A 14,556-nucleotide genomic window follows, 5' to 3' on the forward strand; every position below is an offset into this window, starting at 1 on the left:
GTTGTTTAGTTCATTCATGTGGGTAATCTTGGATTGATGATATCTTACTTTTTGAAGAGCTTGAAGAGGAAGAATGCTTTGGTGTTAGTGAAGACTCAATCATGTCATTGATGATGAATAATAATAATAATCAAGGTAACACTTTTTGACCATAGAAAAAGAAATAATTATTGGAAAAAAGCAAAAGCAAAAAAAGTTTGTCCCTTTGACAGCATTTTCTTTCTTTCAACCTTCCTTTTTCTTCCCCACACGCTTCTTATCCTTACACACTTTCAAACCCAAATTTTGTTTATTAAAATCTTTTGTTTTTCTTCAATCTTTAGAGTTTCCTCTTAAAAGGGTATGCAACAATGCCATTGTATGAGGATATAAAGATTAATTTTTTGATGGGTCAAGAAACTGATTTCAAAGGTTGTGCTTTTAGTTGTTTAGACACTGAAAAATTGGATCTAAAAATGATGATTTTAGAGCTTCATGATTCATCAATTGATGTTCCTTCAGTGTTCATATGTCCAATTTCACTTGAACCAATGCAACAACCTGTGACCCTTTGTACTGGTCAAACCTATGACAAATCAAACATCCTTAAATGGTTGTCACTTGGTCACAAAACATGTCCAACAACAATGCAAGTTTTATGGGATGATTCAATCACACCCAACAACACACTTAGACACTTAATCTTCACATGGTTCTCAAACAAGTACTTTGCAATGAAGAAGAAGCTTGAAGATGTTCAAGGAAGTGTTTTGGAACATTTGGAGACACTTAAAAAGGTAAAGGGTCAAAATAGAGTTAAAGTTCTTAAGGATCTTAGAAAACTTGTTGCTGCTCATGTTTGTGCAAGGACAACAATGTTGGAAAATGGTGGTGTTGGTTTGGTTTCTTCTTTGTTAGGTCCTTTTACTTCACATGTTGTTGGTTGTGAAGCTATTGGAATAATTGTGAATTTGGATTTGAGTTCAGAATTGAAGAGAAATCTTATGCATCCAGGTAAAGTTTCATTGATAGTTGATATTATGAATGAAGGAACTATTGAAACAAAGATGAATTGTGCTAAGTTGATTGAAGTTTTGTTGATGGAAAATAATGACACTAATAAGATTGAAATTGTGTCAAGTTTGAGTCTTTTGGTTGGATTATTAAGATTAGTGAGAGATAAGAAAAACTCAAATGGAATATTAATTGGACTCAAATTAGTTAAACTTGTTTTATGTTGTGATGAAAAAGTTAGAATTTCTTTGATAAGTATTGGAGCAATTCCTCAATTGATTGAGGTGTTACCAAATTTGAATAATGAGTGTTTGGAAATAGCACTTTATATATTAGAAATGTTGTCAACAATTGAAGAAGGGAAATTGGCTTTGAAAGAATGTCCAAATATAATTCCTAATGTGGTTAAGATGTTGATGAGAGTATCAGAAAATTGTACTCAATTTGCATTGTCAATATTATGGGCTATTTATAAGCTTGCACCTGAAGAATGTGCTTCAAAAGCTGTGGAAGCTGGATTGGCATCAAAATTGTTGTTGGTGATTCAGAGTGGTTGTAATCCTGTTTTGAAACAGATGTCATCTGAGTTTTTGAAAATGTGTAGTGTGAATTATTCTACTAGTATTTTGATTTCTAATTGTATGCTTACTACTACAATACAATGAAAAAAATAAATAGATATTTGTTCATAGTTTCATATATAGTCAACTATGTTCAATTGTTCATATGTTTATGAAATTCTTTTTTATTTTTGTCCAATTTAATATTATATATCATCATTTGATATATGCCAATTTGTTCATATATGGTATGGTCCACAACTCTACAACTATAGTCCATCATCCATGAGGTATTTTTTTTTTATATTGAAATAGTTGGATGCTGAATTGTGAAATTATAACAAAAAATGTATATTTTAATGTTCTAAATAGAAATGGTGTTATTTCCAATTTGTTTGAACTTGTTTCTTTGGTACTGAATTCTCTCATGTGTAATTTACACATGAAATCTAAAGTATGATCTTTAACCATTAAAAAAAACTCATTCATGCATTTTCTCTATCTTATGGAATAATAAAATCACATATTACTCTTTCATGAGTAAGGGATTCATTTCCTGTTTATTTAGTGAAAAAAATGTGGTGAAAAACAAGATGAATTTGGAATTTCTGGAAGCTAGAATGTGGACTAATGTTAATGTTTTGAAGATTCTGTTTAGAAGAAGAAGCAAATATTGTTTTGAACAGAAACTAAAAGGGTGAAAGATATGGAGACTCAAAAATGGCAGCTAGTGGTCCCATTGTTTTGACTAAACAAAATAATTTAATGAGAACATTTTTTTAATTTATTCAAATTTAGTCTTATAAGGACCTTTTAACACTATTTGATGTGACCCAATGGGCTGCTATTGAGTGTGGCCCAATTCAAGAAGCTTCTATTAGAAGATAATAATAGAACCCATGCTAAATGAGTAACATTTGTGTGTAAATATGATATTTTATGCAAAGACTAATCAATCTAGTTGAGTACAATATATCATCTTACCAACTAACATAACACGTATGACTCCACTTTTAGGAAATTTTTTTGTTATAAAAACTCATTACATTTGAATAGTTAAATTTATTTCTATTTCTTCAATAAATCTAATCAGAATTCTGATATCACTTATTGGATTGACGAAAAAGTATTTGAAAGTAATTATGGTTAAAAACGTGGTCCACCAAAAATAAAAAAGTTTAATTTATAGGGTTAGAATTACTAAAAATAAAAAAATTTAATTTATAGGGTAAAAAACTTTTTGTAGATTCAATTTTAAAAAATAAAAATATTACCACTAATTCTAACCCTATAAATTTAATTTATATATGATGTTAATATAAAAAAAGTTTTATAGTGTCAATCAATTATAATAATTAGATTATTAACAATTTTTGAATTTGTTATAACTATTCATAAAATTATTTACATGATTGATCATTATTTTTTTGAATATGTAAAACTTTTTATACTAATTGTGCTTAAAAATGAAACTCTCATACAATTTGAAAGAGTAAAATAATAATTCACATATGAATTTCCAACACTTTTTCTGTTACTATCTTGTAATGAAATATAATATATAATAAAACACTATAATATATAACCAAAGTCAACCTGAGTGAGTTGCAAAAACTCACTACTAATTCAATTATTCAACACTGCGTTACTAGAGATATTTAATAAAACACGAAAAAACTACATATAAAACATTATCGGTTGGCTACTGAAATGTTTGAAAACAAAAGTCCAATTAATTAACTACATATTTAAAATCATGAAGAGGAGGGTTGATTCCTTCGTTTCTCTTTTTTAATAAGTTAATCAAAAATGTTTAGTCATTCGCTAAAAAAATTCCACTATGCTTCTGACTCAGTTTTAGTAATGTTGCTTAAGAAATTGCTCAATTAGTATTATTTTCGTACAAGTTTGAATTGAATTTATTTGTGAAAATAACATAATTCAAAGTTCAAACGTTATTGAAATAACATGTTCATTATAATTGAAATTGAAATGGTCCTTCTTCTTCACATATATAGTAGAACTCTCAGTTCTCAATTTAACGGTTTGAATTGAAACATAATTATGATGGACTTATATATTGATTAGATTTTGATAGGAGAAAAAACAAACGGAAATAAAAAATTAGGGTAATTCATGATTGGACTCAATCCAGTCACTTACTTGCCCTTAATTTGAATAATCATTGTAATAATCTATTTAATTAATTTCAACATCTTGGTTGGGAGTTTCCTCATTGTTACGTACGCATAAAAATGGAATGGTCGTAATCTTGATTTTGTTGAAAAGTAATTGATAATTGTTGTTTGAATAATGTTTGTGGAAAAAATAGTGTGATTACTAAAACATTTTTAATTGGAAGTAGAAAAAATCCCCATAATCAAAGGAACTCCCCCATAATCAACAATCGAGTTATAATGGTAAAAAAATTGTTTCCTCTAATATCCATATAAGGTGATTCCTCTAATATATACATGATTTTAATATACGAATGTTTTGGTTAATTTATAACAACAATATATTTTAGTTAAATCATTCATGTTTGAAATTTAGATTGACCCTTTATGTAAATCCTTATTCAATGCATTCAAACATCAAACATAAAATATATCAGGTCATAAATGCTTTTAACTTATATTTGTTGAAACAATTCTTATCTTAGAACCGGGAATTTCCACATAGAGAATTGGATATGGATATTTTTAAATTGTAAATTTCTTTTATTAAAAATAATATTCGTTTATATAATACAAACCAACACAAATATAAAGTCGCCAAAAATCAAAAAGATGAATTTGTGAATAAGCCTACAAATTTGACAAAACTCAAGTGACCATAATACATATATTTTCGGATATGCAATATCTAAAGTTATAGATTAAATATGTTTGTATTAAATAAAAGTTAATCTATCAATTTAAATAAAATAAACAATATAACAAGACCTGAAAATCAGATATAGCATGAAAGATCTAAGGAGAAAATAGGACATGCGAAAATTGCTTTGAGTAGGCCATCTTTTTTTCTTGATCGCTCTTATTCTTAATGGGGATTCTACCCTGCACCCCCACACCTAAACATCCCACCTCCCAGTTAACATGAAAATACAATTTTACCATTTTAACTATATTCAATTTTTTTACCACTTAGCACGATTTACCAGAGTGCAGTCTATCGCAGACCTACACGATTAAAAATCCTAGTAAAGATAAGATGAACCAATCAACTTATGACACAATCATGTGGCCTATCACGGTGACCACTAACACCGTGGTCCATCACGATCACCACTAACATTGTGGCCCATCACGATCACTATGCATGAGCATACTATGATTTTTTCACAACAATCATTATGTAAATGTAGTTATTAAAAGACTCGTCTTTTAATACTCATTACACACCAATAATTTTTCATACTTTTCATATAGCATACTCAAAACATATTATCCTCAATAAAATTTATTATATATAACAACATATCATGTATTATCACTCAACCAAGTTTGCAAAACATAAAAAAAACAAAATTCATTTTGAGATCTTCTAGATTGAAAGTAAAATAAGTATATATATTAACAACTTCAGTAGGTGATTTTAGTTGGTAAAAGGAACATGGGGCGACAAATTAGTCAAACAAAATTCAAAGGAGTCTTCTTAGTTGCCAACATGGGATATCTTTGGTTTCTTCTCAAAGCATAACGCCTCCACACTCCACTCAAATTATATATCTTCAGCATATATCTTTAATTTAATAATTTTCTTCACATAGACATGATGTTACAAGCTATATGAAAAAATTGTAATAATAGCATTCTTGAAATATAAGGGGCGCCCATGGTTAGAAAAGTTTCATTTTGTTATAATTTCTTTTATAACTTCAATAGCTAATTTTACTAAGCATACATTTACATAATTTAATTTGAAAATTATTCTTTTAAGCTAAAATTTTTTAGAAAATTTTAAGTATTGCCAAATAAGGCGTGCAACTTAAGAAAACAAAATAAGGTTATTGATTGAAGAGTTTTATTATATTGGCAATATATTACTTTTTATTTTTGTTGAATATCTTAAACATACCCAATAGTCCATATGAAAAAATGTAACAAACTTTAAAAGTTAAATAGATATAACATGCATACTCATCAAATCAACTCTTGTATAAATATTTCTTAAGATTTTTTTCCCACATATCTTTTCACGTCCTTTCACGAGAGATAATTTTGTTCATTGTTAGATAATAAATGTAGACACATCTCAATCAAAACTTAAATAGTTTTACTGTTAAACCTGACGCGCTATGATGTTTGAAGAAGTATTGTCGTCTAGTAAATACAAGTTATATTATAGTTAAATTTGATGAGTTGTAACGTAGATATGAATTAAAAATTTCACAATTCTCTAAAAATTAATGTACGTAAATTTCACTAGTATATTTAAAAATAAAAATAAATTATAAAGTGAGATAATAAAGTAAATACGATTCAATAATAATATAAAATCTATGTATTAAATTAAGTAAACTAAAAAATTAAATAGTAAAAGAACATAAGCCCTTCTAATGTATCTTATCTGTACACCCAAAATTCAAAATAAACAAAAAATTCAAACTTATCTCCATCTCTAGCTAGACTCCAATCCAAGTCACCTATTTCACTCGTTTTCAAATTTCAACACCTAGACTAAACAACACCAATAATAAATTCATTAAAATTAGGTAAAGCTTAAGCTGCCCTTTAAAATATTATGGGTACATTATTTTTCTCTCTATTTATAAATATTATTTAAAGACTTTTATAAATAAATTATGTTATTTTCACATTGACCCCATTACCATTAATAACAAAAACAGAGGTTAAAAAATTCTAATTAAAATAAATTAACAGGGACCGAACACATGTGGATGAGATTAAGGAAGACATATCTGGTGACTTCTACACACAAATTGTTAGGTTTTAAGATAACAAATTGGTTATATATACAATATAATATTTTATTAAATATAAATACTGAATGATTTTATTATATATTTATTTAATCTTTATAGAAATTGTTTTCTTCATCAATTATCCTAGTCTCTTATATAGAGTCAAATTATGTGGATTATCTCAACTATTGAATAATTTTTTAAAATATATTTAAATATTTAAAACATTATAAACATTATCTCATAAAAAATTAGAATTTTTTATTTTTAGAAGAAATTTAGAAATTTTTAACAACAACTTAATTCAATATAAAAATTTTCAAATGCCAAAAGTTTAAGAAATAACAAAGAGAGTATATTTGCAAAGTTTGATCATATTACGACAAAAATATAATATTTTCATAGAGGTTAAAACAATCAGTTCTTAGATCTTAGTAGTTTGTATTGCTCATACGAAAAATTCAATTTGATCCAACAATCAGTTATTTGATCTATGGTTTTCCTAACATTCGTATGACAAATCCACTATAACCCAATTGTTGATTCTTTGATCTAAGTCGTCTCTACAACTCACATAATTAATCTTGTTTAATCTAAAGGTTAGTTCTTCGATCTAAGTTATTTATAGTACTTGTACAACCAATCTTATTTGATCCAATAATGAAGTTCAACCAAACAATAAGTTATTTGATCTAAGTTGTCTATAATACTCAAATGACGATAAAATAACTCTAATTTGCATTATGATACAACAAATCGTTTGTGGTCTTTAGTATTATAGTAAGTTTTCTTATGTAAGTTTTATTTCCTATATATATATATATATATATATATATATATAGTAAGTTTTCTTATGTATGCTTTCATATTAATTCCATTTTACTTTTTATTTTATATAGATAAATTCTCAAATCAATTTTTTATTTATTTTTAATTTTAGTTATAAAACATATCTTTTTTATACCAAACAAGAACTTTCTAACAAATTTCATTTTTATTAATTTATAAAACACATTTTTTATTATCAAAGCAAAATTTATCAAAATAAAACTTTCTCACCAAACTTCATTTATTTTTATATATTAACAAAACACATATTTTTTTTATCAAAGCAAAACTTTCTCATCAAACATCTCATTTATATTTTTTTAATTAAATTATATTTTATTATAAATTTTCAATATTATTTAATTTAATTTTTCAAAATTTGAAAAAGATAATTGAATTTTCTAATTTTTCAAATTCAACTTTATCCATCTATTAGTTTTTTATTTATTTTCAAATTTAATTTAGTACAGTTTTATTTTAATTTGTATTCTACTCAAACTTCTTTTTTATATATAGATAAAGTAGTTATTTTTTTCATTTTAAGAATATCATTTTTATATTTGGTCCAAAAATATCTCACATTTAGAAAATATAGTTGTTTGTCAAAAAACAAACAAAAAAAGATAATTTAATATTAAATTTTAGGCCAAAAAATTACACATATCTATTGATTTATCCACCAAACATTTAATTTATCTTTTATTTTAAGTAAATTCTATTGTGTAAAGTGTAATCTACATGTATACAAAGCAGGGCAAAGATAGCATTTGTTTTCTGCTTATAAACTTAAACACTAAACTTTGATTATTATATTTAAACGAAACACGTTTCCCTATTTTCATTCTTATCTCCAATACTTAAATATACTAATTTAATTATATTTTCTTAATCCGGTGTGCTATGAAAAAGTCTCCCCAATCCTCTTGCTCACGGTTTGATATTATCATATAAATACACACAAACACAAACATTTCTTCACAACATTCACATTCATAATAATTAGTATGATGAAGAGCAAGGGACAGAGCCAGAACACGTTCGTGAGAATCATGTGTTCACCAATAAGAGCACTTGGAAAAGCAAGAGATGCTTACGTAAGAAGCATAACAAACTGTGGTCAAAATATGCATTATGGAAATCCAATGGATGCTGCTGGAAAATTCTCTGCTTTGTCAAGAAGCCAAAGTGCTGCAACATCAAGAAGATCATCAACAACATCATCATTTGGAGATAATAGTGAAGATTTTGCTGAACTTGTTAGAGCTGCTTCAGCTAGAACTTTGGTTAATAGAATTGACATGGATTTGGTTCTAAAACAACAACAATTGAAGAAATCAAATAAAGGGTTGCCTAAGTCAAGTAGTGTTGGAATGGCTAAGATTGATGAAGATATGCCTTTTGATTATTCTAGTGTTGAGAAAAGGGGTGGTGTTGGGATTGTTCATGATTCTTATCCTAGATCTAAAAGTTATGCTCTTGGTAATAGGAATGTTGATTTTTGAAAGCCTTTTAGTGTTAGCAATATTTTAATTATTATAATTGTAAGAAATTTGGGGATTGAGATTTAATGGAATTATTATAACCTCTTTCTATTTGAATCTTGTGTTTTGGAATGTATAATAAATAATTAATCAATTGTTTTTTGTATATGTAGTGATGAGATAAGATTTGTAAATTTGGGCTTTTGATTTTTTATTTTTGTTTTCTGCTTTTGTTTGAACTTGGGAAATGTTTAGAAAATTCTGTTTAAATATTAATTGTGAAAGAATATTTATTAATTTGACATTCGTTGGTTCTTTTTTTATTGTTTATAGATAAAATGATAAATAAAATCAATAGACTTCCACACAAATACGAATCTTGAATTTAAATTTAAATTATCAAGAAATATGATATTTGAGATGGAATATACCAGAACATTTCAATATTTTATTTTTTGGATAAGAAAACATGTATATGGTAGTACCATTTGAATGAATTAGATTATTATAATCGCTATCTTAGTTATTATTAATTAATTAGATAATAAACAAATTAGTGAAATTATATTAGCACAACATGTAAATAACTTGTATGACTATTTTTGGGCAAGATCATATGCAACTTGTATGACAATTTTAGTCAAAAATTCACGCTGGTTGTAAAGGATCCAAAATTGAACTCTCATCTTTTTGATGGATACTGGTTTGACTCACTTTTTTTTTTTTTGTTGAAAATACTTGTTTGACTCACTTAAAACTGTTAAAGATCTATCTTTTTCTTTTACAGGAACAAAAGTAAAAAAAAAATAATAATAATAAAGAGAGATGTGCTTACTTGATTATTTGAGTAGCTACTAGTACCACTCAATAATTTTGTTTGTAGTTTAGAATTTAGAAACGTGCTTATCTATATCACCTAGTTAGAGAATATGTTGCATAATCCTAGAAGGGGATAATCTCTTCCATTAATTTATGGGAACATTTAGAATTCTAAAAAAAATCGTTACAAAATTTATGGGAACAGTAAGGATAGGACTTTATTCATCCCAACTATCAATTATACTGCAGTCCAATTAAAAATATTAAAAAAAAAAAAAAATAGAATTTAGAATGCTACATTGCAAACACTTTTTTATGGTTAAGACAGAGAAAGTGGTGTTCCTAAACCGAGGATTGTTGGAGTCTTCGAGAAGCGAGACAAAGAAAAAGGTGAGGTAATCGAATCAGCACCACCCCAAAAGCTTGGAGAAGAGAATCTGGTAGCGGGTTCCATTCGATTCCCCCAAACTCAGTGCTGCATGTTAAGATTGAATTGGTGTCTTTCAAACCTGTCATAAATGTTACTGGCGACTCCGTGGTGATTAAGAAGATTTTGAAAGAAGGGGAGGGTGCTTTCACAGCTAATGAGGGTGCAAATGTTACTGGTAAGATAATGACTCAAGTTTCATTATTGATTTAGTTGATTTTAGTGTTATTAATTGCTAATTGCGGAAAATAACAGTTTGTTCAAATTCTATTGTGCAACAGTGCAATAGCACCTCTATTATATAGCCGCTATAAGACAACATTTTATACTAAACAGCGTATGACAGAACATTAGTGGTTTGTTCTAATTATACTAATTTGTTTTGGTAAAATTGTCATGGCAGTCAACTACACAGCTATGCTAGAAGATGGCACTGTATTTGAGAAAAGAGGAATTGGAATGAATAGCTATATATAAATATAGTGTCAATAGTTTCTTGTTGCTTTTCAGTATGTAAACAATGTTTATCAATTTATTTCACCTTCATATGTAGCAAGCAATAATGTAATTTTCCTTTTCTATGGTTCTCAACTCTTGCTATAGATATGGTAAGCTTTTTTTAAGTGCATTATTACAATTAACATCACATAGTAGAATATTAAATGTGTAATACTGTAAGCATAAACTGTTCTGTTTTAGAAACTGATTTTTTATTCCACCGACTTAAAACTTATTATCAGACACACAAGGCAATCTTTAAAACTTTACTGCATACACAATTGTGATACCAATATTGAAAGACTACCCCTTTCTAATGACACTATATTGAATCTCTGAATCATTATGGGAGAAATGATATGAATTTGCAACCATTCGATTGACAAAAGGGAAGGCTGCACACTTATACTCAAGCGGAGACACGAGTAGTGGATTAAGGAAGATATATGATGAGGGGTTGTGAAAAATTCTAAGTACAAAATGATTTGGTTATTCAATTGCTATTGATAGTGTGGATAGTTTGGTTATTTATTTAATAATGTTTCCAAATATTTTTCATGATGTGGCATTAGTCTTCAGCAATTTATATTTTTCTCTGCTTCAATCTAAGGAGTTCCAAAGTTGACTATATTTTCATTTGGATCCCAAATTAAGAAAGGTGATTTGAATTTAGCAATTATTATTATTTTGCCAAGTAAGGTACAAGAAGATAGATACTTCTATTGTTCATGTAATGCATGATTGTATCAAAAGCCTTGTAAGTTAGTCATAACTCAAAAGTATGTGCTAAGTGTAATGAAGGATCCGATTTGTTATATCAGGAATATTCAAGCAATCATGGAATCATGATTTTGCTTTCTATCTAGGAATAGAATAAAAGAAGTTATTATGCAAGTTAAATGGAATTCATTAATTTAAAGGTTGGTTAGGGAAAACCAAAATTGGAAGATTATACTAACACATCATGGCATAAGGGAGCAAGCTATAGTTGACTTGGCCTATGTTATTTACATTTTGCAGGTAGGACAGGGAACTTACAGCAATGTTTATAAAGCTCTAGATCGAGACACGTGCAATATTGTGGCTCTAAAAAAGGTCTGGTTCAATACATCAGAGCCCGGAAGCATTAAGTCACAATGTTTCCAGGTAAGGCTTCTTGCATGACTTGGTGAATTTGGATTTTTGTTGTACAATTTCTGAGAAATGCTGGTGCAATCTACATAGCTTTTCAAGTGCTTCCAATGTTATTTTATGTATTTGGCCGAGACTCAGGGCTTTAATATCTTTTTGAGTTGCTGCTATCATCCTATGGATTTCTGGCTGGAGTTCTTGAGGCAGTGAGGAGATATATGTATTTTTTAGACCATGATCATTAAATCCATTGAGGACATAATATCTCTGGGCCATTCTTTGATAATGTATTTCACGATCTTTGACTTTAAGGGAACAACATCTCATCTCAAAGAACTCTTGTCTGCTTTTCTTATCAAATATCTCCATATCACCAATGAATTTGCTGTGAAGAATTCCAAGGACAGCAGCAGTATTTGCTAATTTGTGTAATTCGTCTTGTTTGAATGTACCAAGATTATGGTACCATTCCTTCAACGTGCCTGTCATTCTACAGCAAAATTCTTCAATAATCTTATAAGTGTCTGCACTTGTTTTCATCATTTGGGTGTCAAGCCAGATGCCAAATTCAAGGAGTCTCTTTCTCCAAAGACTGGGTGGTATATCATCAAGCGTGAACCATGGTCCATTATTTATTTTTGTTTTTCCAGAGACTGTATTTTCTTCAAGTGATTCTTCATAACTGGATCCTTCTTCTTTTACATTTACCATGAAGAATTTGGAAATGTTCACGTAATTCCTTTCAGATTCTGATTCTTGTTCTGATGCTGATGAAAAGGATTCAAATCTTTCATCAGTTGATGCATCTTTGGAAGAATCATTTTCTTCAAAGGAGGAGGAATCTTCATCCTTTTTCCTTTTGAATTGTGGAAGAGAATTATTTTCTTGTGGGAATTCTTGGTTTTCTGTAATTGTCATGGTTTGGAAGCTTTTTTTCTGGAATTTCTTCTTTCTGGAATTTTGGAGGAGGTGTTTCAGGGACATCCTGCGAATCAGAGGATGATAGACTTAAGCAAGCAGTTTTTTCTTTGGACCTGGAGGTCGAGGTTTTCGTAATTCTGGCAGATTTTGGTTTATAGGTTGAGTGTATGTATTTGGCTTAATCTGGTGGTGATGTAGCATAGGTAGGGTATAGAGGAGATAGTTTTCCTGGTCGGGTGAAATAGAAAGGAAAGTTAGGAGGATTAAAGAAAGGATCTTCAACGGGTTTTAGAAGCTCTCAAGAAGTCATCAATCTCTTTCACTTGGCCTTGTAACATTCTGATTTCTCTTTCTTTTCGGTCAAACTCTTAGCCAAAGGTTCTTGATCCAACTGAGCCCGGAAGCATTAAGTCACAATGTTTCCAGGTAAGGCTTCTTGCATGACTTGGTGAATTTGAATTTTTGTTGTACAATTTCTGAGAAATGCTGGTGCAATCTACATAGTTTTTCAAGTGCTTCCAATGTTATTTGATGTATTTGGCCGAGACTCAGGGCTTTAATATCTTTTTGAGCTGCTGCCATCATCCTATGGATTTCTGGCTGGAGTTCTTGAGGCAGTGAGGAGATATATGTATTTTTTAGACCATAATCATTAAATCCATTGAGGACATAATATCTCTGGGTCATTCTTTGATAATGTCTTTCAAGATCTTTGACTTTAAGAGAACAACATCTCATCTCAAAGAACTCTTGTCTGCTTTTCTTATCAAATATCTCCATATCACCAATGAATTCGCTGTGAAGAATTCCAAGGACAGCAGCAATATTTGTTATGGTACCATTCATTCAACGTGCATGTCATTCTACAACAAAATTCTTCAATAATCTTATAAGTGTCTGCACCTGTTTTCATCATTTGGGTGTCAAGCCAGACGCCAAATTCAAGGAGTCTCTTTCTCCAAAGACTGGGTGGTATATCATCAAACGTGAACCATGGTCCATTATTTATTTTTGTTTTTCCAGAGACTGGATTTTCTTCAAGTGATTCTTCATAAATGGATCCTTCTTCTTTTACATTTACCATGAAGAATTTGGAAGAATCAAGTGATGCATCTTTGGAAGAATCATTTTCTTCAAAGGAGGAGGAATCTTCACCCATTTTCCTTGAGAATTGTGGAAGAGAATTATTTTCTTGTGGAAATTCTTGGTTTTCTGTAATTGTCATGGTTTGGAAGCTTTTTTTTGGAATTTCTTCTTTCTGGAATTTTGGAGGAGGTGTTTCAAGGACATCCTGGGAATCAGAGGATGATACACTTAAGCAAGCAGTTTTTTCTTTGGACCTCGAGGTCGAGGTTTTCGTAATTCTGACAGATTTTGGTTTATAGGCTGAGTGTATGTATTTGGCGTAATCTAGTAGTGATGTAGCATAGGTAGGGTATAGAGGAGATAGTTTTCCTGGTCGTGTGAAATAGGAAGGAAAGTTAGGAGGATTAAAGAAAGGATCTTCAACGGTCTCAAGAAGCTCTCAAGAAGTCTTCAATCTCTTTAGAAGCTCTCAAGAAGTCATCAATCTCTTTCACTTGGCCTTGTAACATTCTGATTTCTCTTTCTTTTCGGTCAAACTCTTGGCCAAAGGTTCTTTCTTCTAACATCCTTCTTAAGTCATGATCCAACTGAGAGACCTGAGCTTTTAAGGTTTTGTAGTGTTTTTGCATCTTTTGAGACAGAAATTTGAGATCTTCATCTGTTTCTTTTATTTTTTTTTGTAATCTTATTCACCTTTCTGTTTACACTCTGGAGAGTGTCTTTTTGAGCAATCATGTTCTCCGATTGCCAATTTAGAACTTCCTCTGCTTGGGTCAGAGGTTTGAGTTTTCCATCAGGTTGGACTTCATTGGGTTGTATGAAAGGTTTGGATGACCTATTTGTGATTGGGTCTACTTTCCTTTCTAGAGCAGGAGATTGTTGGTC

At 29.4% G+C, this 14,556-nt stretch overlaps 2 protein-coding genes across 2 annotated transcripts; both read left to right on the plus strand.

The window, feature by feature from the left end:
• On the plus strand, positions 1-1,718 carry LOC101508232 (U-box domain-containing protein 30-like). The gene has a single exon (XM_004498922.4). The coding sequence runs from the start codon at positions 351-353 to the stop codon at positions 1,656-1,658; it is 1,308 nt and encodes a 435-aa protein (XP_004498979.1). The 5' UTR covers positions 1-350; the 3' UTR covers positions 1,659-1,718.
• Positions 1,719-8,219: 6,501 nt separating this feature from the next.
• Positions 8,220-8,983, plus strand: LOC101508556 (uncharacterized). The gene has a single exon (XM_004498923.4). The coding sequence runs from the start codon at positions 8,313-8,315 to the stop codon at positions 8,808-8,810; it is 498 nt and encodes a 165-aa protein (XP_004498980.1). The 5' UTR covers positions 8,220-8,312; the 3' UTR covers positions 8,811-8,983.
• Positions 8,984-14,556: the final 5,573 nt, after the last annotated feature.

Source organism: Cicer arietinum, chromosome 4 (assembly GCF_000331145.2).
Source record: "Cicer arietinum cultivar CDC Frontier isolate Library 1 chromosome 4, Cicar.CDCFrontier_v2.0, whole genome shotgun sequence".
Taxonomy (NCBI): domain Eukaryota; kingdom Viridiplantae; phylum Streptophyta; class Magnoliopsida; order Fabales; family Fabaceae; genus Cicer; species Cicer arietinum.

Excerpts from the sequence above, each read along its gene's own strand:
- LOC101508232 (XM_004498922.4), top strand. The coding sequence starts at position 351 with ATGCCATTGTATGAGGATATAAAGATTAATTTTTTGATGGGTCAAGAA.
- LOC101508556 (XM_004498923.4), top strand. The coding sequence starts at position 8,313 with ATGATGAAGAGCAAGGGACAGAGCCAGAACACGTTCGTGAGAATCATG.